A 27,761-nucleotide genomic window follows, 5' to 3' on the forward strand; every position below is an offset into this window, starting at 1 on the left:
TTTACTGGACCTACTTTAAAAAACAGCCTTTGATATTCTTGTTTACATCTTCCAGTTCTTCAGTGTGGTGTCTTCTATCAGGTTCTCCTGCAATCAGTGGATCAAACTGAGAGATTATGAGATTACAAAGTTCACTCCCTGCTGCTGACTGTATTTCAAGTCTTGGTTCCTGTGCATTCTTTTGGGAATTGCATTAGATTTTCTACCAGTCATTCAATCTAAAAAAATTCTTCTTCCCTGATATTAGTACATGAAGTACCAAAACAGCACTTGAAAGATCCACTGTCTCATAAAGTTTCATTTATCCCTGAAAGCTGACGCACAAATACACAGTAGAAAAATCTTCCAGTTTACAGACATTCACTTGAGTGACCTCATATTCTCTGTACCTAAGCATTACTTTTGACCTTTGCTATTTTGTACTTGGCAAAAAAATAAAATCAATGCCTTTTTCGCTAAAGTGATCTCAACATCTTGTTTTGTGGAAGAGATTATTAGGACACATTACTTTATTTTCCCTGAAAATGCTGATAATGCTCTCTTTTCAATAAGTTTAGGTGCCTAAAAGATGTAGTTGGATTCATTTGCAAATCCCAGTGAGTATTTTAGTGGTTTAGAAGTGTAACTTCCATTGAATTAAATCCAAATTAGCCTTGTAATTAATATTCTTGAGAACTCCAATAAAAACACTCTTAAGCACTTTTAAGAAACAGCTTAACAGATTATTATCATCAGACTTTTTCATTTATTTTAAGAGTTATTAACTTAATGTGACAGCCTCTAAGTCTTTAGGATGCTTTAAAAAAAATCACAGATAGCATTGCTTAAGAACTGCTAAACAGAAGCAAATAACTTGTTGGGTCTATTAAGGCAAAATCAGCACCCTGAATTTTATATTCTCACTTAAAACCATAAGTCAGACTAGAGTCATAAGACTGCAAACACTTTTCTTCCAAAACAGTACTGACTTAGGAGTTACCACAAACTTCTACACAAAATGTAGAAATGAAAAGTGTTGATAGAGGCTCAAATTCAAACCCTTCTTTTACCAAAATAGCCTGGATTTTAACAGAGGAAGAGGATACATGCTTGCCCTCTGACTAGGACACCTGAGAATGTTTCTGAGACAATGTCATTATGCTGAGTTTCTTTGGTAGTACCATCTTTATTAAAAGAACCTGTTCTTTTTCAGATTTCCAAATCTAAGGTTACAGGTGAGCATTCATTTGCTCATGAGGTACAGCGCTCATTTTGGTGCATTAGTCCAAATTAACAAATAGAATTTGAAAGTACAATTTTTGTTTGAATATCTCCGTGGACAGATTGGTTAAGCTCTACAGCCGTGAAAGAGAAATGCATTCTCATTAGCTGGGCTGGAAATAGTGCAATCACATATCTGGAGCACACTTTGGTTAGAAAACTATAATTAAGTAACTAAGAGGTTTGGAATAAGATTTACCAACAACTTTAATGATATTAATGCAATCCTTATGAGAAATTAGTGTAAAACAATTGTAGACTATTGCAACAGCAGCATAGGCAGATCCTTTCTTGTGAAGAAACAATTGAAACTTTTCATAAGTATTCCCTTACAATATAGTCTGTGGTAGGAAAAGCAAATAGGGTCACAAAGCTGAATAAAAAGCATAACACTGTTGATGACAATTATAAAATAAATTGCACTGATTAATAAGAAAAAGTAAGTTCTAGATCTTAGGCTATAAAGAATTAGTCATCAAACCAGTCTGTAAGAGGAGGACGTCTGGGCCTGATATAAATTCAAATTAGCATCTGGACCCATAAACATCCTGATGAGACAAAAATAATGCTTTTTAGCAGTCTAAAGACCAGTTAAATCTCTAAATAGAGAGTAGAGATACGTAGATCTTGGGAAAGAAAGAAATAATATGGATGATCACCTCCCCATGCTAATCTTAGTAATTTTGGCAGGGTTTCTTTATGACTTCTGTAGAAGATGTAATAAAGAAGATTCTTTTTAAGATCTGTATTAAGGGTTGACTATACATGCACCAAAAAATTTGCAAAACCCAATTCTGACTTCACCATTTTGAAAGCAAGTAAGACATTTATCAGATCATATAGGACATTTATCCAGCTGAGTGCAGGCTCCTGGATGAACAGGTTTGCATTGTCAGGTGCAGCTGGAGCTGTGACAAGGTGACAGGCAGGGCAGTGACCTCACCAAGGACATGCTCTCACTGTGCCCAAACATACAGGTACAGCAGGGTCAGTCATAGCAAAACAGGGTCAACCAAGAGTCCAGGTTTGGAGACAACTCTGTAGAGATGAGTAGGTCAGAGGTGAAGCTGGGAAGTCAAGTTACTGGGTCAGGATCAGCAAGGGTCGTACCAGGCAAAGGCACATTCATGGTGCCTCTCTGGCAATGGCCCGAGTTTGAATACACCTCCCAGGTGAAAGGGAAGAGGTGGCCAAGGAGCCTCCTCACATCTCCATCACACTGCTTTCTCCAGGGCAGCCCCACCCCAGGCTACCTGAGACATGGGAACCAGTGCTGGCCTTATGCTGAGCCCCCGGGGAGCTAGGATGGGGACTGCTCCATCTGCTCCCCAGCACCTCTTCCAAAAAGCTGGGGCAATCCAGACATTCCTGTGGCAGGAAGCATTTTGCCACCAAGTGCATATTGAGGCGCTGGTATTAGGAGCCCATTTTGATGTCTAGAACAAGAATACAGCTCTGGTTCTTGTTTTTTGGTTTTGTGTGGTTTTGTGGGAATCTTTTGGTTGGCTGGTTGGTTGGTTGATTTTTTGGTGGTTTTCTTTTTTGTGGTAGGAATGGAAAAGAAAAAGGAATTGAAGTCTTAGTGTCCCAGATCAGAACTTTCCTGAGAAGTCCCTTTGGTCTGGAGGTAAAAGTGTGTCTACATGATGTAACTATGCTATGACCTACTGAGTTTGCATTTTGTCAACATGTTTTTTTGTCAGAATAACAAATGGACCTGGCTTGTAACAGTGACTGGCACAAGCTTATCAGGAGACTGCAGGGTATCACGTGCAAACAAAACTCCTCTTGATTTCTCAGTAGTATTTCTCAATCCTTGCACTTCAGATGGTTATGTGACAAATCTGTGTTGATTTTGCATGACAATGGCACAACAGTCAGTTACAAGTTCAAAACAGATTGAACAAACAGGACAGGAGCTAACGCTTTCAATGATGGTTTTCCATTTCCATAACAGTATTTTCACCTGCCCCTGAGATGGTGGTTTAACACCCTGGAGTGGTGTGAGGTGAGCGAGGTGGTGCCTTCTGCTGGCTTCAGCAGTCAGATCTCACAGAACCCGACAGCTGCTAAGGGAGTACATCCCCTTGACTTGAGCAGTGGTTTACAACCCAGTTATCCAGGCTACAAAGTTTGTGTTTAACTTTTGCCAAGCAGCTTTCCATCTGCGACAGAGGTTTGCGTTCCCAGGTCTCTAGGGCTGTGTAGCAGTGGAGTAGGTGGAAATAAATCATCGCACGGCCTAAAGGCAAGCGAGGTTGTCAGGAGGAGCCCACACAATGCCAATTTGCCAGACAGCAGTAACACCGTCATGTGCGGCTTGGCACACGGAGGATTTAACGAGCTCGGATGAGAATGTTACGGGAAGATCCAGGGCAGGGCAGGGCAGGACATCCATCATATCCTCCGTGAAGCAATTCTGCTGGCAGTCTTGTGCGAGCCCCGGCGCCGGGGCACGCCGGGGTCAGGACATTTCAGGGGCTGGCTGGGCGGGAGCCGGGACAAGCCGGGCCGGGGTCGGGACGCTCGGGCCTGGGAGCGCCAGGGCCGGGACACCCCGGGCGGCTCGGGCCGGTACACGCGGACACTCCCGTTGCCAGGCAACCGCCTCGCGCCCGGCCCGAGCCCGTCCTACACTCACCCGCGGTCGGCCGCGCTCTCCCATTGGCTGTCTCCGCACTGCGCACGGTTCCCATTGGGCGCCGGCCTCCTCTGCCGCGTCCCCATTGGCGCACCGCCCTCTGCCCACGCCGCGTCACTTTCTCACGCCATTCCCCCCGCCCGCTCCGCCCGCCGCGCGCCGGGCGGGGGGCGGGACCTGGGGCGGCCGCGGCTGTGATTGGTAGACAGCGCTGCCGCTCAGGCCCCGCGCCGGGCGGCGGGCGGTGCAGCTGCTTAAAGGGGCCGCACGCCAGCCGGAGGCCGGTGCTGTCTTGAGTGCGTGCGGAGCCACACCGGGAGCGACAACGGGAGCGACATCGCGAACGACACCGGGAGCCATCACCTCCGACGGGTGAGCACGGCTCGGGCCGCGGAGGCTCTCGGGCCTGGGGTCGAAGGGCTGCGGAGCCGCGCGGGGGAAGCACGCGAGGAGCGGCGGGGCTGGGAGGGGGAGCCGCACTTAGGGTCGGCATCGCTGGGAGAGATTTCCACTGGATGCGCGTTCGGAGGTACGCCCGTAGAGGAACGCAGGGGGAAAATAAAAAAAAAGGAAAAATTAAAATTAATAAAAAAATAGGAAAAAGAAAGGATAAAGAACACCCCGAAAAGGTGTGTCAGGGTGTCCTCACTTAGGTGTCACCCCGCACCCCGCGCCTGCCCTGGCCGGAGCATCAGGGCCCGCGGGGTGGCACAGCGAGCCTCGGAGGCACACGAGGAGCCATCGGGGTGTGCCTTCATTGCCGCTCAATGTCGCGACGGCGTCGCCCTCCCAAGCCGGGGAAGGCGGACCGAGCGTGTCTCCCTGGCCGCGCCACCTCCCGCCGCCCAGGCGCAGCCAGCCGGGTGCTGCCCGAGGGATGCCGCCGCCTTCTTTCCTGACGGCGTTTGCCGCAGGGTGTGGGCATCCCGGCGCCCGCCCGTGCTGCTGGCGGAGCCCTGGCTCGATGTGCCGCCGTCCCCGCGGCTGGGGCCGCGCGGCTCCATCCATCCAAGGGTCCGTCCCCGCGGCTCTGCGCGGTGTGCCTGTTTCCCGGCGCACGGAGGTGAGCCAGCATCCCGCGGGGATGCCCGTCCGGCCCATCCCGGTGCCGGCAGCTGAGCATCCCGCGGGGATGTGGCCGCGGTCCGGGCGGGTCCGGCGACCTCTGGTGGCGGCAGGGGTGTTGTGCGCGCGAGTGTCACCTGCGGGGACCGGGCGGGTGATGCCACGGCCGGGGCTGCCGCGGGCACGGCCCGTCCCGCTGCTCCTCTGGAGCCAAAGGCGTCTTGCAGCACACAAGGCCGGGACTTATTTTCCATCTTTGAGTAAAGTGTTCTGTTAGACTGAAAAACTTAGGTGGGAAATAACACAGTCAAATTATTGACATAATATGCTCAGATTCCTAAGAAAGACAATAATGCCACCAGTCATTATGAGCGAGCATGTTTTTGGTAACACAAGCAGAAAGAAGTGGCTTGTCTTACGCTTCTCATTCATTCCCAGCAGAATCATAAGGAGACATAAAACAAAGAATGTTTCTCATTTCCATATCCATAAATCAAGGCATTTGGGGTACTTGTTCTTTTAAAACAAATCATAGTTCTGAGAAAGTTTTCATTTGCAGTAAAAACTCAATAATAGGATGTTGTTTGCTGTTTGATCAGGAAGACAAAGCACTATCTGTTTTACACTGAGTAAACAATTTTTTTTTCTGTACTGACTGACTGACTCAAGATGTCGTATGTCCCATTTCCTTCAGTGATCAGAGTATGCTTACAAAGCAGTGCTTGTCATGGCAGCACAGCCCAGACTGCCACCCTGGTGAGCTTGGTATTTGGTGAGCCTGGGAACACGACAGAAACACCCTCCCTTTAGTTGTGTTCCGCACAAAGTTTTCTGATGAGACAGCAGCAGCAAGTAACATCACTTGAATGCCAGTTGTGGCATCTCAAAATTCTGCAAGAAGGAAGCACAGAAAATTCTGGTTTCCATCAGTTTTCACCAATAATGCCATTCCTTTTGGCATACTGATTTTCCCAGTAATTTACTGCCTGGTTAAAAGCTGCTGTTCTCCTATGCCCATTACTTGTCAAGTCCATTACATGCTCCATGCAGGCTTCAGGGACACCTCGCTGCACCCTTTCAGTACTTACAGTGAGCTTATTGAAAAACAGAGGGAGAGGGACTTCTTGCAAGAACATGTAGTGACTGGACAAAAGGGAATGGTTTCAAACTGAAACAGTACGTTTAGATGAGATATGGGGAAGAAAATCTTTACTGTGAGGGTGGTGAGGCACTGGCACAGTTTGGCCAGAGGACCTGGTCTAGTGGAAGATGTGCCAGCCCATGGCAGGGGGGTTGGAATGCGATGATCTCTAAGGTCCCTTCCAAACCAAACTATTCAATTACTTTTGTACAAATCTTAAATAAAGTTAAGATTTTGAAATTCTCTGCAGCCTCCAACTTTAAGCCTTCTGGCCCTTGGAGCAGCAGGGAGCTCTACTCTGGATACATAGTTCTCCCTCTATGGCTGTATGGCTGGTGGACATTGATGAGCTGGAATTTCCTTTTTGAAAAAAATGAGGTGTTTTGTGCCAGAAAGAGAGCTGGACCCCAAAGCCCTTTGCCCAGCTGGTAACTTGGTGTCTCTCTGTGGGCAGTGTGTCCACACTCATAGGGGAGCCGGAAAGCCTCTTCCTGCAGTGCCCGTGCAGGTTAGGGATAAAGCACAGCCAGGTTTTGGAGCCCAGCGCCGCTCTGTGTCCCCAGGCCGTGTGTGTGGCCTGTTGACGGTGCAGCTGGGCGGGGACACCCCCCGCAGCCCGGGGGCTCTGGACCAGCTCCACCGACAGCATAGCCTGCTGCTGTACCATAACCTAACTAACCCAAAATCCTGCCCGACGGCTTCCAGGAGGCGGGAATAACGATGGTTTTGCTCAGTCTGTGGGTTGTTTAGAGTTTTTTAATCTGTCTAGTTTAAAGGAAGAAACGGCGATACAGCACCGCTCCACTTTGCAAGTATAAGCGAGGTGCCGAGGGATTGTCCAAAATTACAAGCAAAGGCAAAGCCACAGAGGAAGCCTCCCCGCCCCGGGATTTTGGGTGCTGGCGAATTGAGTGTAACGTCCCGCTGGTTTTTTTCCGCCGTGCCAGGCGGCGGAGCCGAGCGCGCTGTCCCGGCGCTTCCGGCGCCCCGCGCTGCCAGGGCGGGGCGGCTGCTGCGCACGCGCACAGCCCGCGCGCGCATGCGCACGGCGGCGGGAGCCGGCCATGGGATTCCGCAGCGTGTAAGCGGCGCGCGGCGGCGTGAGGGGCTGAGGGGCGGCGGGAGGGCGGCCGGGCCGAGCGGGGCCGAGCTGGGCTCACCCTGCGGCCGGGCCGGGCTGGGCTCGGCTCACCCTGCGGCCGGGCTGAGCCGGGCTGGGCTCGCCCTGTGGCCTGGCACGGCTCACCCTACCGCTGGGGCGCGCCGTCACCTGTACGCACATTCCCGCGGCTCCCGGGTGGATTGTGGATAACCTTGAGATGCGGGGGCGGCGGCAGCGGGGGACACCAGCAATGCGAAATTGGTTCTTTTGCTTAAAAGCGTGCAGTGCGCTATAGTGCCATTCTTTGTGACTTTACACAGCTGAACTTGGCTTCTGGAAGCTTGGAGCTGGGCACGGAAGGGACGAGTGCCGTGTCAGGATGTAAGCCGGGGAGGATGGTGCTGGGCTCTGTAATCGAGGGAGGGTTGAAGTAGTAGAGTGTAGTGTGTCCTTCGGAGTGGTAAATCCTTGAGTGTGGTGACAGGAGAGTTGTGGGGTTAGAATAAGGAAACTCTGATTATCAGGAAGAACCCTGTGCATCTCAGCCCCTGAAATATTCCTATATGCATGGTATTAGGACTTCCAGTGCCTTGGAATGCCAAAATAGAATATGCAACAAATAAAAAAAACAACCAAAAAGAACACCAACACCCCCCTGAAAACAAACCAAAACCAACCAAACAAAAAACGAATAAAAAACCAACGGACCAAGAAAAAAACAAACCCCACATGGAATTAATTCTGCCTTGCTGCAATTATAAACAAAACAATGTTGCTTTGTTTAAAAATAAAAAAGTATTTTGAAGAGTCCTGGCTTGTTTTAAGATAGTGATTTTCTAGTAAGGGTTTTCAACTAGCGATGCTAATAAAAGTTTCCAGTGTTTCTGGCTTGGTTATATGCAAAATTGAGACTTTGCATATAAGCAGAAGTAAGACTGAACGTCAGTTTCTCAAACACTTAACATTCAGTAAGTGTGTGTTTTGCTTCAGAAAGTTAGCTTTGGCTTAAACCTACATCTGTTCGTCTCCAGGGCTGGAATCTGTATTTTCCCTTAATAAAAAAAATCTTTCAAAAGTAATGATGTTTACAGCTCATACCAAAGCTTCACCAGAGGCAAAGGCTTGCCTTTTGCAAATTACACTATAGAGTACATGCAATGCAACTTTTTCCATACAATTACAGGAACTGAAAGTAGGTTCCTCTAAATATACATGAGTAAATCACATGGTTTTATTGTTTTCTTTTTGTTTCTTAAAGATCTGCCACGATGCCTGGGTCTCTGCCAGTGAATGCTGAATCCTGTTGGCCCAAAGATGTGGGAATTGTGGCACTGGAAATATATTTTCCTTCTCAATATGTTGACCAGACAGAGCTGGAGAAGTATGATGGTGTGGATGCTGGCAAGTACACCATTGGTCTAGGCCAGGCGAGGATGGGGTTCTGCTCTGACCGTGAGGATATCAATTCCCTCTGCTTGACTGTGGTTCAGAAGCTCATGGAGAGGAACAACCTTTCCTATGATTGTATTGGGAGACTGGAAGTTGGAACGGAGACCATAATTGACAAATCAAAATCTGTGAAGACTGTCCTGATGCAACTTTTTGAAGAGTCTGGTAATACAGATGTAGAAGGAATCGACACCACCAATGCATGCTATGGAGGCACTGCTGCTCTTTTTAATGCTATTAATTGGATTGAGTCCAGTTCCTGGGATGGTAAGTCAAGGGTATTTTCTTGAAAAGTTACATCATCCTTACATCAGTCTGCCCTACAGTGGACAGTGGTCATGTTTAACCATATAAAATCTAAAGAGTAAATTGTTTTTGTCTTCTGAAGTCTTTTTCTTAAATGCCCTGGGCATTTGCTACTAGTTCAGTTACAGTGAAGAATAATGATATATTTACTAGTGTAAAGGTCTTCTGTAAATTTTGGTCATTGCCAGTTGAAATGTGGGAGAAAACTCAAAAGTGAACAGCCCTTTAAACTTGGTGTCATCTCCTCAATAAATAATGTCTAGAAATTGCTGATGGGTGTTAAGATGTGCCAGCCCTGTGGCTCCTTCTCACCGTTTTTCCTGTGTGTTTTTCCCAGGACGCTATGCTCTCGTGGTGGCTGGAGACATTGCTGTGTATGCCTCTGGAAATGCCAGGCCCACTGGGGGAGCTGGTGCTGTTGCAATGCTGGTCGGCCCAAATGCACCGTTGATTTTTGAGAGAGGTTAGTCCTGTGGGAGAACATACACTATTCATGTCAAATTACTGTATTTGCCCTGGAGCCTCTTCCCTGGTTTTTGCGCCTTCCTGAAGTGGCAGATTAACTCCCACTAATGTCAGAAATTGTTCTTTGTCTCCTCTTGCTCTTGGCTAATTCAGCCAACTCCGGTTACAGGATGCAGCAGGGAACAATTAGAGGTGCTGCTTTTTGTTTATTTCCTTGAGAATTCTCCAATAAAATTTATAGAGTAATACTAGAGCTGATAAAACAGCATTCTGCTTCCGGAACAATATGACAGTCTTTATTGCATGTGTTTGTCATGCTCAGTCCTGGTCTAGGGGCAATTGAGGACTGTGTGAAACCTTACCTTAAAAGGTCAGAAGTGCAATGAAAAACTGCTGAACTGGGGCCAAAACTGTTTCTTTTCCCACGTGTGCCAACTGACGGATCCCAACTGACTTGAAGCAGCTGAATAAACTAATTTTCAACTTCTGTCGATTTCTGTCCACCAGGGTTGCGTGGTACCCACATGCAGCATGCGTATGACTTCTATAAACCAGACATGGTCTCTGAATATCCTGTAGTGGATGGGAAGCTCTCCATCCAGTGCTACCTCAGTGCATTGGACCGCTGCTACACCGTCTACCGCAACAAGATCCACGCCCAGTGGCAAAAGGGTGCGTAGCTTTTCCTGACCATACTGCAATGTTGGCAGATGCTGGAGTGTGTGCTACACAGACAGTTTTAGTATCTGGTCTAAAGACTAGTCTGTGAGTCTCTTGATGTTCGTATGTTCTGAAGTGATTGAAATATTTGCTATCTCCTGTAAGAAATTATTTCTGTTATGGCATAGCTAAATTCTTGACAGTCTGTAAGCAGTAGTCTCTATAGATGTGTGTTGGTGTAATTATAATGCATTGGTTAAAAGCATACTATTACCCACCTCCATCCAGGCTTTTAAGAAACTTAGGTTAATATTTAAATATTATGTAGTTATACCGATTTTTTTTTTTAACCCAAGACATTTCATAATTGCTTCAATTATATTAAGAGGCATAGGTGTGAAGAGAGGCAAATTAAGTAGATTATTATGTCAAAATGCTGGGTAGAAATATTAAACATAGCTTTTTGTTCTAGAAAAAGAGCGAACATTGTTAGCTGGTGCAAAAGGTGGTAAAACCAGAATTTTTAAATAGAAGCAGTGCAGTGTTTTAATTGCACTTGACAGCAATAGTCAGTAGTTAGTGTTACTTGTATGTTTGTGTCTCTTCTATGTCAACATGTTACCATGACTGGTGTCCTCCCAGCTTCCTGCTTTATTTCCATAATTGGAGTGAGCACTAAACATAGGTTGTAACACAACACTTCTGCCACTTCCAGAGGGGACAGACAGACGTTTCACCTTAAATGACTTTGGATTCATGATCTTCCATTCTCCGTACTGTAAACTGGTACAGAAATCTGTGGCTAGACTCTTGCTGAATGACTTTCTCAGTGACCAGAATCCAGAAACAGCAAATGGTGTTTTCAGTGGTCTGGAAGCTTTCAGGTGAGAATGGCTGCTGTCTTTCTTATTCACACAATCTGTTACACATCCAAGGTGTGTTACTACTTTCTGCTATTTTAGTAAATGTTTCTGAACTTCTTTTTTTTTTCTTCTCTTTTGAACAGGGATATAAAACTTGAAGATACATACTTTGACAGAGATGTGGAAAAAGCTTTTATGAAAGCTAGTGCAGAGCTCTTCAATCAGAAAACCAAAGCTTCATTGCTTGTATCCAATCAGAATGGAAATATGTACACCCCTTCAGTCTATGGTTGCCTTGCCTCTCTTCTAGCTCAGTAAGCATAAAATTGGGAAAAGCTGCTAATGAATAAGGTCATAAAAGGTTTTATTGAGAAAGTCTTGTAAAAGCATCATCTAGCAAACCTTTCCTTACGAGATTGCCTTAAGCAGAAAACCTAAGTTGAAACACAATTCTGCACACACATTCAGTTCAAGTGATGAGCAGATTGAAAATGTTTGTGTCAGAAGCTGATCCAAAACAGCTGCTTACTGCCTTGCAAAGTGGCATCTTATTGGTAAGGTAGCGTCTGTTCTCAGCCCCAACAATCCCCCTCTTCCTTCCCCTAGAGACACTCCTGAAGTAGAAAAAAAGTCTGAATATCTTCTCTGTCTTACTATAATAAGCAAAGCCAAATTAAATTAGCAATTATGTTTTTTTCTTTCAAATACAGTCTTTTGCAAAATCATTAAATTTTGATCATTGACTGGATCAAGAACAGCTAGGCTGACATTAAACCACTCCTCCCAGGTTCTCTTCTCTTCTCTTCTCTTCTCTTCTCTTCTCTTCTCTTCTCTTCTCTTCTCTTCTCTTCTCTTCTCTTCTCTTCTCTTCTCTTCTCTTCTCTTCTCTTCTCTTCTCTTCTCTTCTCTTCTCTTCTCTTCTCTTCTCTTCTCTTCTCTTCTCTTCTCTTCTCTTCTCTTCTCTTCTCTTCTCTTCTCTTCTCTTCTCTTCTCTTCTCTTCTCTTCTCTTCTCTTCTCTTCTCTTCTCTTCTCTTCTCTTCTCTTCTCTTCTCTTCTCTTCTCTTCTCTTCTCTTCTCTTCTCTTCTCCTCTCCTCTCCTCTCCTCTCCTCTCCTCTCCTCTCCTCTCCTCTCCTCTCCTCTCCTCTTCTCTTCTCTTCTCTTCTCTTCTCTTCTCTTCTCTTCTCTTCTCTTCTCTTCTCTTCTCTTCTCTTCTCTTCTCTTCTCTTCTCTTCTCTTCTCTTCTCTTCTCTTCTCTTCTCTTCTCTTCTCTTCTCTTCTCTTCTCTTCTCTTCTCTTCTCTTCTCTTCTCTTCCTCTTCTCTTCCTCTTCTCTTTTTTTTTTCTTTATTCTGACATCGACTTCCAAGATGTGTTTGTTTTTTTTTTTTTGCTTTAGTTTGCATAAGAATGAAATCTGACTTCATCATACTCTGGACATTTCTCAGGCATGTTTTGCTCTGAGCAGCTTTCAAACTTGTCACATAACAGCAGTATTTGAATTTGTGTTTTTAAAGTCAGCATTTTGCACATAGCATGCTAGATGTGTATTACAGATACTGTAATTTGCTGGTTGCTTTTCCAAAGCTAGATGCAGTTTCTAGTTATTTGAAACTGGCACTTTGGCTTAATTCAGACTTTAAAAAGCTGTTTTATGATTTGCAGGTACTCCCCAGAGCAGCTTGCGGGACAGAGAATCAGCGTGTTCTCATATGGCTCTGGTTTTGCTGCTACCCTGTATTCCATCAGGGTCACACAGGATGCCACTCCTGGTGAGTGACTGGAGGTGATGCTAACTGCGTCCCATGCTCAGCTTGTTCTTGATGCCTTGTTACACAACCCACTAGCATAAGGAACCCTGCAGGGCAGTGCCTTCATAACAGCAGTGCCACACTGAGAATGTCCAGCTCCAGGGAGTGTTTAAGTGTCTCCTTGAATAAATAATTAATAAATAATCTGTTTAATGTTTTGAGTTGGTAATTTGGAATATTTTTAAATTACCAATACTTCAGATTCTGTAATGGAAAGTACTTTGAATGGCTTGAAATGTTCACATACTAGTGCGCAGTTCTCAGTACTGACTCTACCTTACATGGTCATTCTTTATTGCAGGTTCTGCACTGGACAAAATAACGGCCAGCCTTTCTGATCTGAAAACAAGACTTGACTCAAGGAAATGTATTGCACCTGATGTCTTTGCTGAAAACATGAAGCTTAGACAGGAAACACATCATTTGGGTAAGAAACCTAGTAAATGTCAATCATTCCTAGTCCTAGAGCAAAATGCTTATCACTTAATCCACCTGACTTAAAATGATTAGGGTGTAGAATGAAGGAAACTCTTTCTGCTTCTGAGTAGCTTGTGTTCATTTAGCCTATGTCTGAAGTAAAAATGCTGGCTTGCTTTTTTCTGTCTCTGTGCATCCAATCTGCAAAGGCCTGTGTTGGGTAAAACTCTTACCAGGAAACAACTAACAATGTGTTATTCCCTTTCTTGCAGCCAATTATATCCCACAGTGTTCAGTTGAGGATCTGTTTGAAGGAACATGGTACCTTGTGCGTGTGGATGAAAAACACAGGAGAACTTATGCCCGGCGCCCACTCATGAGTGATGGACCTCTGGAAGCAAGAGTTGGAGTTGTCCACCCAGGCATTGTTCATGAGGTGAACACTCAGCACTCTTTTAAAGTTTGATGTAAATGGTGAAACCATTTACATGTTTGTCTTAGCATGTGCATGTATGTTAAGAGGAAGTGGTTTTAGGAGTTACATTGAATACTTTGTTAACATGTGTAACATACAAGCCAGAAGTAAAAAGTTGAAACTGCGATTTAAAAAAGTACATTTCATCATAAAAAGAATGAAACTGCACAAGAATGAAAGAAGAACAAACTGGCTCTTCTCACACAATCTCTTTGCATGAAGCATGACCAATTTGATTGACTTAAGGCCAAGCCGTCCATTGTAGCATGAATGTTGTTTGAAAGTTGGCCTAGCCATGAAGTTTGAATGTCTGTGAACTAGAAAACTGTATTTAATGTTTTTTCTCCCTTCTTCTTAGCACATCCCAAGCCCTGCTAAGAAAGTGCCAAGAATCCCTGCAACAACAGAATCTGAAGGCGTTACTGTCGCCATTTCCAATGGGGAGCATTAAGATACCTCTGTGAGGTGGGGAAAAGAAACGAGGTGTGAGGGCAGGGTGAGAGAGAGAGAAAAAGGATTGCAGTAGCACTGAAGTTTCAGTGTACAGTAGTACTTAATTGGAGTATGAAAAACTTATTTAGGCTCCTTGGACAAAATCATCATAATATGGTGTGCTGATTTTGTTGTATTTTCAGAACACTAAAATCAGGAGTATATTGGAGATAGAGGGACTTGCCAGGTGCTGTGGGGATTCCTTAACATATCTGTACTTTTGTAGTTGCTGAGAAGTACCTGTAGTCTATTACAAAGTCTTTGTACACAGAAAGGAAGGAAAAAAAAAAAAAAAAAGGAATCTTCTGCCTGATCTTCCACGTCAAATGACTTGAAACCTGCACTGTTAACTTCTACTAGTAATCAAGTGTGTGCAAAATAGTCCAAGCTTTTAATGTTAGGGTTCTCAGTGCCTTGACAATAAGCAGTCAACCTTCTGAATACTGCAATTCTCTTTCACTTTATCACCTTCCCTTTCATCTCCCAGTCTGCCTCCCATCACCCCATTGCTTTGGGACAGGCACAGAACCAAGAACATCCATTGCTGGAATAGAATTTCTCTTCCCTGTCAAAGTGACTGGATCAAGAACAGCTAGGCTGACAAGTGGATTTCTTAGAAGAAACTCTGTGATCCACTGTGGTATTATGTAATTCTTGCTAACATATTATGTGTTTCATACCTGCATTTTGAGTCACAGGAGACTGGGAGAAAAGATGAAGAAGAAGGGAGGTAGTAAATTTTTAATTCTATAGAAAGGGGATAATTGATTTGGCATCATAATGAATCCATTATGTTTAGTAGAATATCCAAGACAGCAGAATTTTCAAATAAAATTTAGAGGTACTGTGGAGCTGTTTTAATCGGCAAACAAAGGAAGAGAGTGATGTTCATCACTTTGTCTGGAACTCTAGCCTATTAGTTGTCTTTATCTAATACATTTCCAAAAGACTCTTTCTAGCTTTGAATTTGGCTTTGTACGTTGAAGTCCTTCTCACTATAATACTGTAATACTGTAGGAGTGGAGTCTTTTATTTCTTTCCCCAATTCCCTAACGTGCAAGCTAAAGCTATCCATTTTGCAAGCAGTAGATAGATATACAGTGGTTATGGGGAGTCCATTCTGGTAGATTTTTAAAGCCCAGATTGGAAATGAACTATGATATGAGCCTTTTAAGCTTGTAATATATATATATATACATACATACATATATATATATATATATATTTAAGTTGAGCTAATGTACAGAATGAAGTTTCATTGAATTTATTTCTTTGCTAATTCTACAAAGCTACATTATCTAATATAAAGTAGCAAAAATTATTTCTGTTAGTTACATTTTTTTGTGTGTGTGTAATGAAGTGTTTGTATTACCAGTCACTCACTAGGATTTGATAACTTGCTGTATTTGTACAGTCAAGCCTTGGTAAAATAGTTGTTTATTATAAATTGATGAATACTAATCTGTTTGTTCTGCTGAAAATGATGGAGCAATGCATGATGATAGTGTTTGCAAGTATTTTGGTTTAGGTTGCCCTCATGAAACTTAACTTTGGCACCTGTAAAACAAACTGTCACGGAACAAAGTCCATTGCTGGCAGTGGACAAGCCAAGAAGTGAGCTACTGGCACAGGCCTCACAGGTCTGTGAGGCTGATCCTTTATTAAAATAAAGTTTGAAATATTTGAAACCTGTTGGAGTAGTGCTGACTTGTTGGTTTTTAGGATGGATTTCTTTTTCTTTAACAGGAAAGACAAAGCTGTCTCTGGTAAAAACCCAAAGTTGTGGGTTCACAAGCTGTGTGGGCATTTTGCATCTTTCTTCTTGGTATCATTCCACTATGAAAGTCAGAGCCATGTTTCAAGATCAGTTAAAATGCTTTTACATGGAAACTGCTTAGAGTTGAGGAATTAATACTCACTTTATGAAATGGGATTAATTTTAATTACTGTTTTATAAAAATTGGTGTTATTACTCTCAGAAATTCTTCGATGGAGGCTTGGTTCTTGCTTTGTACACACCTGAACCTCACCGAGTCCAGTTTCCCATGCGTGACTTTTTAGTCATTCCATTGCTCATTTATATTAATTATTCCCTCTAAAGTGAAATGATTGTCAAAGGTGCCAAACATATAAGGCATCCTGCCTTTAAATGTGAAAGCACCAGCTGTACCTGTGTACACCTCGTGTTGAGTATCTTACCTTAACTAAACTCATGGGTTCTATCTCTTAGGCATCTCAGCTGTCCCTGTTCAGAGAACTGCTGCCACACTTGCCTTTTGAACTGGAGTTAATGCTGTTAAAGATCTAAGCATAGAATAAGCAATTAAAGCTGAAAATAAGAGTATCTGCATTTTGGTGATGCTCAGAACAACTGGAGCTATGAGACTGCCCAGATTTTAACTTGCAGTGAACAAATGTCAGAATCAGCTTTCTGCCAGCCTTGTCAAAGCAGTGAGGACAAGCCTGTAATGCTCAGTGAATATAAGCAGATCTTGCTGCTGCTTGCATTCAGCTACTGGTAACAAGGGCTAAGGCAAGAACTAAAAACTACATGGGTTTTAGAGTATGCTTAAATCTTTCTTTATTGGAGTGCAGCTGGAGTCCAAGCAGTTACAAACTGGCAGAATGGTGCAAGCAGTGGAAGGCATCAGAAGGGTAATTGATGGTAGCCCAACCAGTCAGGCACCCACAAGTGCAGGGTTAAAATACTGAATCCTGATTTGTACTGTCATCCTGAACATATCTGGAATCATGACAAGTTGGGAACTGCAGCCAACAACAGCTTTGATGTTTTTTGAAAGAAAACACTTTTTAAAAATTAACTTGTTAAATTTGATGAGGAAGTTCAAAAGCAGAATTTGCAATTGTTTAGATTATAGTCTGGTCTCTGCTTAAATTTAGTTCTCTGCAAAAACTGTCCTGTTTGCAGTGGTAAAGCTGTGTTGAGCTTAGGTACAGCTTTTCAGAAGTTAGCTGTTACATGCCTGTGCAGAGAAACTCCAAAATGGGTTAAGTACAGTAGCATGGTCTTTATTAAAAGATCCCCTCCACTCATGGTCTTTTCAGTTACTGGGTTCTTGCACTGGCTACACCAAGTGTCTGAAGAAAGACAAAGCAAGTGCACGAGAGCTCTGTTTTTGAATGCTTCACTGTCAATTGAGAAATGCAAAAATAATGAGGCATTTTTGGTTTATTCAAAAATTACAAAAAAAAAGTAACACTACATCTTAAGGATAAGTGAATAATCCCCTTTGTCAAATGTGCTGAGCATAAAGGCTGCAGTGCAATTTTATAAAATAGAACACAGCTTGGATGTGTGTTTAATGCCACTGTAAGAAGTGATTCCATTCCTCGAGTCGTCTTCTTTTGGATCTGGCTGGGACATGATGGGAACAGATTCCAGTGCCCTTTTCTTTTGTACTCTGTGCAGCACAATTCTGTAGACCCCCGTTATGGAGCTGCGCGCATCTCTTCCCCGGTTGTTTTTAATGTGCTGTTCTGTGATTCCCAGATCTTCCAGAATATTTTTCACTTCAATTTCTTCTTCTTTGAGTGTACTGATGTCTGATAAATACTTTGGATCCAGTTTAAATGTCTGTAAGGGTTTGGGAAACTGTATTCCTTGCATCCACTCACTGTTCATAATCAGTTTGACAGAGTATCGCTTGGTTGGTACTGGCTGAAGGACTCCTTTTATCAGTTTCTGGCAATTTTCTGAGAGGCAGGGAGGCAAGGTGTATGTCCCTTCAAGAATGCACTTCTTCAGTTTGCCTACTGTATCTGCCCGGAATGGCATGCTACCTGTCATCATGAAGTATAAGAGGATTCCCAGTGCCCAGATGTCTACATAAATGCCAATATAGTTTTCATCTCGGAAGAGTTCAGGAGCGGCATAAGGAGGAGAGCCACAGAAAGTTTTTAAAGTTTCATCTCTTCTACTTACTGTGCTGAATCCAAAGTCTCCCACCTTAACACAGGTGTTACTGGCGTAGAAGACATTTTCTGCTTTCAGGTCCCGGTGAATGATATTATTGTCATGCTGTGGAAGAAGAGGGAAAGTTGGTATTGGTTTGTTCCTGGAAAGTTCTCAATAGCTACCTCTAACTGGCTAGTTACCCTGAAGGAGAAGGGAGCTATCTTGGGCGAATTCAGAAACTAGTATTGCAGCAGGAAATAGTATTAAACAAATTTAACTTAATTCTCTAAGGATACAAAACCCATTGAGTAGATGGATAAGAAGGATGCTAGGATTTTTAAAGCACAGTACTCTCAACTTTTTCACTAATAGCAACTATTTTCATGAAGCAAATGTGTGAGGACAGCATGGCTAATCCTATAAGACTAGACAACTTCATGTGCAAAATCAGTATTTTTTTAGGTTTCACAGCACTTGTTTTTGCATTTACTACATTTAAATTACAGATTTAAATATTTAGTTCACCAATTGCACATTATCACAGATAAAGTAAGAAATTTGCTACCATTACATCCTGTGATTTAATGTCCTATGAGGAACTAGTGGTGGCAGGAGAAAAGAGTTGGGCTTCATAGTACTTTATGTTGCAGGACAACCAAGTTTAGTGGTGTTCTAGTTTTAGAAATCTATAATACATACACCATAGCTTCTACCTTTTTCCCTGAGAAATGCCAGTATTAGGTAAGGGCTCAAACTGAACTTGCTCTGCTTAGTCATGACATACCTGTCCTGATTAAGTAAGAGTTCAGCTTAATCTTTGGAATAACTAGAAAGAATAGACAAGCACTCTGCCTCATCCTTTGGAGTAACATCGTACATTATCTGGAGGCAATAAAGAAACCCTTTGGCATCCTATTTAATTCTAATCAGTAACAGTCAGAGATCCTCAGTCCTTGGGGACTTGCAGCAGAGAGATGGGATTTATGTAACCTGGATGTGATAGCTTAGCACAAGTGAAATGTGCAGAAGTCTATGTGTACAAATGAAGAGGTTGGCCAGCTTGACAGTCTATGTTTAATTCTAAGAAATAGATGTAGTGTAATTTTGAAATGTAAAATTCAATTCCTGTAGCTGCAGGGTGCCTGTCCTGTGGATAAAATATTGAAGCTAATCCACCACTTAAAGCACATACATCATTTCTTCAAAATACATAAGAAATGCATGCTGTTTATGTAAGGCACGAGTAGTGTGCGATGCAGTCTCTAGACTTCACCAGAAACTCTTATGTGGCAAGGAGAACAGGAGCCACTGGAGGGCACCCTGAGCCAATTTTAATGAATGCTGCTTCTCAAGACTTGTAGAACAGTTCTCCGTGTTTTTATTTTTTTGAAGGAGCTGTAATTACTCTGCAAGGTTTAGAGAAGATGTACTGAAGTACATCTTGCTTTGATTTGCTCCTTTTCTGCCTTGACAAGGTGCTTTTGTCTCTACACAAATAGCATCATCCTAATTGTATATACTGAGGACTAGGCAAGAAGTGATTTGTTGGGTGTTAACCTCAAAGATTTGCAGTGAAATGAGGACCAGGAATTGACTGTCTTTAAGTGACAGATTAATAAGCATTAATAAGCAAGCTGGATGTTTGCAACACCTAACCAGCCTCGGGAAGCGGAAGAGTGACTGATCCTATGTTTCGGAACAGGGAGGGAAGAAACGAAGCTTTGTTCACTGGTACCCACAGCACATTAGAGCAAACAGACCACAGGTGCTAAAAGCGTGATTCCACCCAAACTCTGTTTCCCTGTTCAGTCTCCCAAAAGCTGTCAACAGAGAGGCAGTAACTTGAGGTGGACGTGAAAACCCTCAGATACCTGTAACACAGCTCTTCTATAGCTGTTTTGCTTTTCAGAAATGTGGGCCTGAAATTTTGGGTAAATCTACTGTTGCAAGTCTAAAGAAATATCCACCAAATACGTACCGAGAGGCAGCATATCTGTGTAAGAGCAACTTACCATATGCTTCACAGCAGACACAATCTGGGAGAAGATTATTTTACACTCTGTTTCTAGCAGCTTTCCTTCTGTACTAATTTTAGTGAAGAGTTCCCCTCCTCCTGCATACTCCATCACCAGGTGCAGTTTTGAGAGTGTCTCCACCACTTCATACAGCCTGATGATATTTGGGTGGTGCAGCTTTTCCATGCTGGATATCTCACGAGACAGCAAACGTTGAGTCTTCCGGTCTAGCTTCGTCTTATCCAAAATCTTTATTGCAACTTTCTCTGAGAAGAAGAACATTTTTTCTGTGTTGCTATTGCAATAGTTACATATGGTAATACTATTTACACACAACAATGCTTGGCTGTAGAACTGCAATAAAATTTCACCTCATCAGTGTAAACTGAGATGCAGGGGCCTCCTAAGCCCTGCAATCTTTCAAACAACCCCTGCCACTTTCTGTCTACGACATCCTGCTCAGTACTGGGGTAACTGAAGGCTGGTAGAGTATTTCGAGGGCTGATCAAATCATCTACTGCCTTGGTGTGCTTTGCTGTGACAGGCTAATATATGTCTGAAGATGCAGCATCTGCTTTTGGTGTTCACTGCTGGTAGAGAAAGTCTGTGCTTGTGTTGTTTGCTCAGAGTTCCTCAGATGAGCCAGGTCTTGGGGACTAATAGAGATGCAAAATTTGTGTGCTTTGTTTCCCACCAGGCAGACAAACTTGTGGGGAATTTAGAGGCTTTGGCTATTTTATTGTGAGCAGTGGAGTAAGTCGCAGGGATCCTGTAAGACAGCAAATCTAGCTGACATACGCTGTTCTGCTAATGTAAAGCTGCTGCTAAGTCCTATGTGTTTCTGGAACCCTACAAACTGAAGACAAAGGCCCCAAAACACATATATATATCTGCAGCTGCACCACATCCGGATAGCTCACCAGTATGAATAGCTCAATCACAATTGCCGTTATGTTCCTGTATTAGGCTGTAGGCTACAGCTTTTGTCTTTACTCTTCTGAATACAGCTGGTATTTGAAGGATTAGTCTGGATAAAACAGGTTTACGGTGGCTTTGTATAACTTGACAGGACAGCAAAATTAAAATGGATCACAGCAATAAAAACAACTGTTTATTCCTGGGAAGAAGGGATTCTTGGTTGTTTGGGGATTTTTTCCCCTCAAGACTATCTTAGTTAAACATTCACAGATTTCTTAATAATTAATCACTTTTTAAAAATCTTGCAGAAAAAACTTCACCTTAGTTTCTAGTAAATGGGAATAAATTATGGGGAAAAAAGGATATTGTTCACTTGTTGCTATAAGAAAAGAGTGAGAAGGCGATTACATTTACACATGTTTAGGTATAAAGGCATTCAAGTTTTTACTGAATGCTATCAAGTTTTAACTCCAGTTTAGTATTTCAATACACATAAAGCAATGTTAAGGATACTTACACTTGTGTCTGTACTGATGAACAAAATTCCATGTTTGGTATATTTACATTTTTTCGTATGCTACATATCTCAATTGATCTCCCTACTGAACTGCAGCAGCTGCTTGAAGCACATGTGATTCTTGTGGTGGAAGGTGCTGAATTATCCCTTGATGTGCCTGTTTTCAGGAGTCTGTGCTGAGTACAGGACAGTTGTCCTGGGCAATTACCTCTCTCTGACCTGAGGGAGAGCCCCTCAGGGAAGCAGGTACCTCCTGTGTGGTGTGGAGGTGGATGAACCAGGAGGAAATGCAGCTGCTGGCAGTGACGCTGGCAGCGCTCTGCCTGCTGGCCTAGTGAAACACCCTTGTCATGTTCATAGCACACTGATCTCCTAAACCAAGGAGAAAGAGCAGCAGCTTGCAGTAGGTTATACTTGCACAATTAAATGACTACAACTCTTATAATATTAATCATGCAATTTCATCATTACATCTTGACCTATAGAAGCTGGGGATCTTAGGGCTTGAAAATAAAATCTTCTCCATTAATATTTTTCTCTTTCATTTTGCTCTACTTTTCCTCCTGATAAGTTCCCTTCAAAGTTCTAAAAGGAAAGAGAAGGGGGAAAAAAAGGTTTAGAACTGAAGAGTCTGGTCCTACTCAAGTATCACCAGAAATCAGGACCAAGCTCCTTTAAATCTACATCACTGTAGTTGCAAATGCATGATGTGCAAAGAAACCCAGCTCACCCTGAGTGCAAAAAATCTGACACCTTCCTTTTCTTTTCTAAACTCTTCCTTTCTGCTTCCAAACAATGCTTGGTTTACAAATCCTCTACTACTCTTGCTTAGCAGCTGTGCTGAACAGAAGGACATTTTTAGCAGGCAGCTTATTTACCAAAATAATTACTAAAAGAGTTAAAAGAGATTTTGTTTGACTATATGCAGTGTATGAGGTTTGAAAAATGCTAGGTAAAATCTTAGTAAGAGAAACTAGGAAAAGGTTGGGAAATAATTTCAGGAAGGACTGGTGTACGCTATGATGGCTGAAGAAAAGAAAACAAATCTAACAGAACCAAGTTAAAATTGCTAAAAAAAAAAAAAAAAAAAAAAGACAAACTGGGTGCCTGGACATTCCTGCTTTTGCAAGTAGTGTCACATTAGACAGACTTCTCAATAGCTATAAATTTTGGATGCTCTTAATTGCTTCTATTCTGCTGTGCTCTCACACTTCCTTTGCAAGCTTGAAGGTATGTAAAATAAAAGTTATACAGGACTTAGGAACTTAACGTCCTTAGCAAGAAAACTCCATTAATTTCTGGAGAAAATCTCAGCTAAAATTCAGATTAATAAAGTGGACAAAGCCCCTGAATAACACAACACACATAGAAACATAAATCAGAAAAAACTTCTAAGATCATGGAGTCCAACCTGTCAAGCCCACCACTCAACATTGGCCCTAAATGGCACAACTACACATCTTTTAAGTATCTCCAGGGATGGTGACTTTCACCAGTTCACTGTGAAGCCCATTCCAAGGCCTGAACACCTATACCCCGGGTATAGAAATTTTTCTTGATGTCCAATCTAAACCTCAGCTTTTCCTGGCACCATTTGAGGCTATTTCCTCTTATTCTGTCCCTTGCTACCTGGGAGAAGAGGCTGCCTGGCTACAGCCTCCTGTCAAGCAGTTGCAGGGAATGAAAAGGTCTCCCCTGAGCCTTCTTTTCTGCAAGCTGAACACCCCCATCTCCCTCAGCTGCTCCTCACAGAACTGGTGCTCCAGAGACTTCCCCAGTTCTGTTGATCTTCTCTGGACTCTTCAGCACTTCACAGTCTCTCTTGTAATGTAGAGTCCATAACAAATGAAACAGGATGTGAGATGTGGCCTCAGCAGTGCCCAGGACAGGGGGACAATCCCTGCCCTGCTCCTGCTGCCCACACCATTGCTGATCCAGGCCAGGATGCCATTGGCCTTCTTGGCCCCCTGGGCACACCCTGGCTCATGTTCAGCTGCTGGCACCAGCACCCCCAGGTCCTTTCAGCCACTCTGTCCCAGCCTGTGGCACTGCCTGGGGTTGTTGTGACCCAAGGGCAGGACCCAGCACTGGGCCTTGTTGAACCTCACACCACTGGCCTCAGCCATGATCCAGCCTGTGCAGATCCCTCTGCAGAGCCTTCCTGCCCAACAGCAGATCGACACTCCCGCTTAATGTGCTGTAACCTGCAAATTGACTGACATTAATCAGGGCTGGCCCCAATACTGAGCCCTGTGGAGTTCTGCTCGTGACTAGCCCCAGATGGATAGAACTCCATTTAGCACCACTCCATGGCTCCAGCCATCCTGCTTTTTATCCAGTGAAGAGTGCATCTGTCCAAGCCATGGGACATGGCATCCATATCATAGCACCAAAGAATTTCCTGTGTTTTCTAAACAACAAAGACAGTCCTTGTGAGGGAAACAGGGTTCTTCATCCAGTATAATCCTCAAGATTTTTCCTTTCTCATTCTCTCTCCCTCACGTGTCCTGCTGCAACAGATCACTAGGGCAACAGAAAAGCACACATATGTAATTGTAACAAATGCTCATCTTAGTAAAAAACAAAATTGTTTCCTCTTTTGATACAGGGTGATACAGGAGAGAGACCATATTAAAACTAGCAGTTACTGAAGAGCTGAACAGCCCTCTGACACATACACCAGAGAGACCAGAACAACATTAATAATGAAACCTTCTATTTCTATCATCAGATTAAAAAAAAAAAAAAAAAAAAAAAAAAAAAAAAAAAAAAGAAAAGAAAAGAAAAGAAAAGAAAAGAAAAGAAAAGAAAAGAAAAGAAAAGAAAAGAAAAGACTTGCACTCATTAACACTGTGCAGGAAAATCATTTCATTCCCAACACAACAATGTGTGTCTGTTGCAATAAAACAGAATCCTCTTTGGCGGTGGTGAGTGTGTATACATGAATGCCTATGGGCATGTTCCTGTTCTTCTGTCCATATACTGTATTTTATTAGCATAGATAAACTCACAGGCAGAGATGAGTCAGAAACTATTTATCTTTCAATCTTCTTTCCTCATGACAGTTACAAACTTAGCATCAATAAATCAACTGCTTTTCCAGTGAACATTTTAACCAAAAAAAAGTTAAAAACAAATAAAAGAAAAATAATTAGAGAGATTTCTGTTGAAAAAGAATGTTTTCCAGAAAAAAGAAAATGTACAGTTTTGGTTTTGATATTTAGTTTGTCTGTGCTTACTGTATTCATTGAGGTTCAAAATTTTTCCATCAGCTCTATTCAGATTCCAAAGCAACCTGTCCCCTAAGTGAGTTCAACAAAGGGTTCATCCAGATCATATTTCTAACTGCCTTTCATGAGCATTCCTTGTGTTCCCAGTACAGGTGTAGCATTTCCTCCAACAGTAAGCACATAACAGTTACCTCAGGAAGAAAAAGAAATATAGAAGAGGAAACAACTTGTGGGCCACGCAGAACAGAGAGGTTTTTCTGAAACAAGCATAACCAAAAACTCAACACCCAGTTAAATCAACCCTTGGGTATTGGCAGGCTTAAATGTGAAAAATTAAGTGCCATCAGTTCTCTACTTATATTTCCAGTGCAACAACTGCTGCACCCAAGGGATAATTGTGAGCTTTCGCCCCTCTTAAATCTGGGCTGAAAGAGGTGATTAGAGAAAATAAGAACAGATAACAACAGTTTTGGGACATATCTTGTTCTCTCAACTGTAAGATGATGAAGGGAAGGGGAGTCAATCAAACTGAAAAGTAAAGACTGTTAGAAGAAAAGCAAGATAGTAGTGTACCAAAACACAGAGAAAATGAGTCATCCTGGTGGAAAACAGTAACAATTTCTATTATTGTCAGACATAGGCAGAAGAAGAAACTGGACAGCTGATGACAAGTTCTTAGTTATACTTTATGACTGGAGTGTCCACTGCAGTTACCTAGCCCTTCTAGTCCTTCCTAGAAGCAGCAGATAGGGTGCTTTGCATAATTAAGAAACAAGAAAAATATCTGACAATTCAACACAAACATCAGCTTGGTAATACCAGAGCTTGTTTCCCTGCATGTGTTCCTCCCACACCTGTTCCTCCCTATAGCCCCATCCCAGCTTTTTACAGTAAATAATCATCAGCAAATGAGTCAGTTAAATGGGCATAGCATTTCTCACCAAAATTACCATGACCAAATAAAATCTTTTGTCCATACTAGCAAAATTTGTGATGAAACAAAGGCAGCCTTGCTGCCTCTGGCTGCAGGCAGGAGCATGCCGAGGCTGCTATCCTGGGCATTCATCACCTGTATCCCTGCAGGCCAGGAGCTGGGGTAGGAAAGAGGGTGATGGACAGGGCAGGTTATAGGAGGGGAGGTCCAATACCACACTTCAAAGTGTGGAATGTTTGAGCCACGAGATATGATGTGTTAACTCTATGAAGTGCAGCGATGAACTCCTCCTGTAATAACTGCCATGTAGAGAAAATGTTTCTAGTTTCTTTCAAGCCTAATCCAATCCTGAACATTTTAGTGTGACCCTGCCTATAGATTAACTCAAAACCATTAAAAATACATACACACATATGCACACAGACACACAACTACACACACATTCTATACATGTATTTAAGGTTCATATGGAATCTTTCTTCCCATAGGAGACCATTTATATAGGTCACTCAGCATGCCTACCTTTGGTTAGGGAATGAATTCCAAGCTTCACTTGTGAGAAATTCCCACTTCCTATTTCTCCTCTGACTCGATAGAAGGCAATTCTCTTTCCGAGGGTTAATTCTTTCACCACTTTTTCATTATGAGCCATATCCTGCATTAGTTTCTCAAATGGGGTCAGCCTGTGCTGTTGGCCCTCTTCATTTCCTCCATGGCACTCCGGGTGCCCATCATCTTCTCTGCTGTCCTCGTGATGCCACCTGGAACAGCGGTATTTTCCAAGACTTCCTTCATTCACATATCCTGTTGTCATAGTCTATAGGATAATCACTTCTCCATTTAACAAGATGTCACGATAAGTTTAAATGAAGTAATTCTGTATGAATATGCAATCCTGCACATTATGGACACTGTGACAAATGCAGAAAAAAAAAAACAAAAAACAAAAAAACAAACAAACAAAAAAAAACCAGCAGCTTACAGAAAGTCCAAAGACTAGTTTGGAAATTTGTTCAAAACCAAATCTGGCACATCTACATATTGCGTGTCCTGTTCAAAATCAGAGATAAAACTGGAAGCTGTATACGTCCATTTCTCACTAATAGAGTTGGTGTGCCAGGATCTTCAGCTTTAAAGTAAAAGAGGCTTCACAATTAAAACTGCAAACTTTGTGCAAGAAAGCAGCCAGTGCTCACTGCCTATGCAGTACATTTGACACATGCAAAATATTTGACACAAATATTGAGATTTTTAGCTTGATCCTTTGAGAACTAACTTGATATATAAAGGTCTAAGCAAAAGCTGATTAACTGCTCCAAATAAATCCAGATACTTCTAGCTAATTTTGAATAGCTGACCTTAAGAGCGTAGCTCTCCTTGATTCTGGTAAAAGTCCAAAAGCTGACTGTAGGGATTGCCTTTGATTCATTCTTCAGCCTGTGAGCTTGTCACTGTACCTTGGAAATGTCGCTGTGTGCAGAAGCCTTGCTGTAAAAAGTATGCTGCCCCTCTGTTTCTCTCCCATGGTGTGTTCAACAAAGCAACTGATTCTGGAAGATGACAGGAAAAGCATAATCTGTGCACCAGGCAAAAGAAAGGCTGCGCCTCAGTATCCCTGCAGTCACATGGCAGGACAATACAGGATTAAGTAACTGCAATGTCACGTTAACCCTCCTTTATTTAGATGAGCTTTCTTTAACGCCTTGAGCCTTCTCAAAATTTTGCCAGATGCGTGGTGTTCCTGAGCAGACAGATGAAGAAAGTAATTAAAACCTTTACATAACAGCCATACGCTTCACTGAATGACGGCGTGACCCACACCATTTCATCAGTTTAACTCTGACAGCACAGACATGGAAGTACTTACCCTAAATACAGAAGCAACCACTTACCTTTAAAGCGGCACAGAATTTTTTTCTTCTTTACCTTTCTCTTTTAACCTTGAAAGCCAGGAGTTGATCAGCAAGTGCTGATCATGCAGCTGCACGCCTGAGGGTGGTGAGCTGGGCATGAGAGCTGAGACAGCACAGGCAGTGGCACGCTCACCTCCCCTGCTCTCAGCCTGCAGCACACCCGACTGTAGGAC

General features: G+C 42.9%; 2 protein-coding genes across 4 annotated transcripts; one reads left to right on the plus strand and one right to left on the minus strand.

Moving 5' to 3' along the window:
- The first annotated feature begins 4,058 nt into the window (after positions 1 to 4,058).
- On the plus strand, positions 4,059 to 15,837 carry HMGCS1 (3-hydroxy-3-methylglutaryl-CoA synthase 1). 3 transcript variants are annotated; one of them, XM_056514298.1, is made up of 11 exons: positions 7,157 to 7,188; positions 7,530 to 7,590; positions 8,468 to 8,925; positions 9,302 to 9,427; positions 9,937 to 10,101; positions 10,805 to 10,973; positions 11,096 to 11,266; positions 12,616 to 12,722; positions 13,063 to 13,188; positions 13,451 to 13,614; positions 14,012 to 15,837. In XM_056514298.1, exons 3-11 carry the CDS (start codon positions 8,478 to 8,480, stop codon positions 14,102 to 14,104), a joined length of 1,569 nt encoding a protein of 522 aa, XP_056370273.1. In that variant the 5' UTR covers positions 7,157 to 7,188; positions 7,530 to 7,590; positions 8,468 to 8,477; the 3' UTR covers positions 14,105 to 15,837. The 3 variants fall into 3 exon arrangements, with proteins under 3 accessions (XP_056370272.1, XP_056370274.1, XP_056370273.1); XM_056514297.1 differs by lacking the exons at positions 7,157 to 7,188; positions 7,530 to 7,590 and adding an exon at positions 4,059 to 4,273; XM_056514299.1 differs by lacking the exon at positions 7,157 to 7,188 and adding an exon at positions 4,560 to 4,964 and having other exon boundaries at positions 13,451 to 15,837.
- On the minus strand, positions 14,823 to 27,734 carry NIM1K (NIM1 serine/threonine protein kinase). Its single transcript, XM_056514300.1, has 5 exons — positions 27,568 to 27,734; positions 27,034 to 27,416; positions 26,198 to 26,436; positions 20,074 to 20,342; positions 14,823 to 18,184 (listed from the first exon to the last, which is right to left on the minus strand). Exons 2-5 carry the CDS (start codon positions 27,102 to 27,104, stop codon positions 17,435 to 17,437), a joined length of 1,329 nt encoding a protein of 442 aa, XP_056370275.1. The 5' UTR covers positions 27,105 to 27,416; positions 27,568 to 27,734; the 3' UTR covers positions 14,823 to 17,434.
- Between the last annotated feature and the right edge of the window lie 27 nt (positions 27,735 to 27,761).

This window comes from Oenanthe melanoleuca, chromosome Z, assembly GCF_029582105.1.
Source record: "Oenanthe melanoleuca isolate GR-GAL-2019-014 chromosome Z, OMel1.0, whole genome shotgun sequence".
Taxonomy (NCBI): Eukaryota; Metazoa; Chordata; class Aves; order Passeriformes; family Muscicapidae; genus Oenanthe; species Oenanthe melanoleuca.

Bases quoted from the DNA above. Each gene is read 5' to 3' on its own strand.
- HMGCS1 (XM_056514297.1), top strand. From the start codon at position 8,478: ATGCCTGGGTCTCTGCCAGTGAATGCTGAATCCTGTTGGCCCAAAGAT. The intron at 8,926-9,301 runs GTAAGTCAAGGG...TGTTTTTCCCAG, and splicing joins TGAGTCCAGTTCCTGGGATG to GACGCTATGCTCTCGTGGTG. The intron at 12,723-13,062 runs GTGAGTGACTGG...TCTTTATTGCAG, and splicing joins CACACAGGATGCCACTCCTG to GTTCTGCACTGGACAAAATA.
- NIM1K (XM_056514300.1), bottom strand. From the start codon at position 27,104: ATGAATCAAAGGCAATCCCTACAGTCAGCTTTTGGACTTTTACCAGAA. The intron at 20,343-26,197 runs GTAGGCATGCTG...TCTTCTTCTCAG, and splicing joins AATTCATTCCCTAACCAAAG to AGAAAGTTGCAATAAAGATT. The intron at 18,185-20,073 runs GTAAGTTGCTCT...CTTCTTCCACAG, and splicing joins TGTCTGCTGTGAAGCATATG to CATGACAATAATATCATTCA.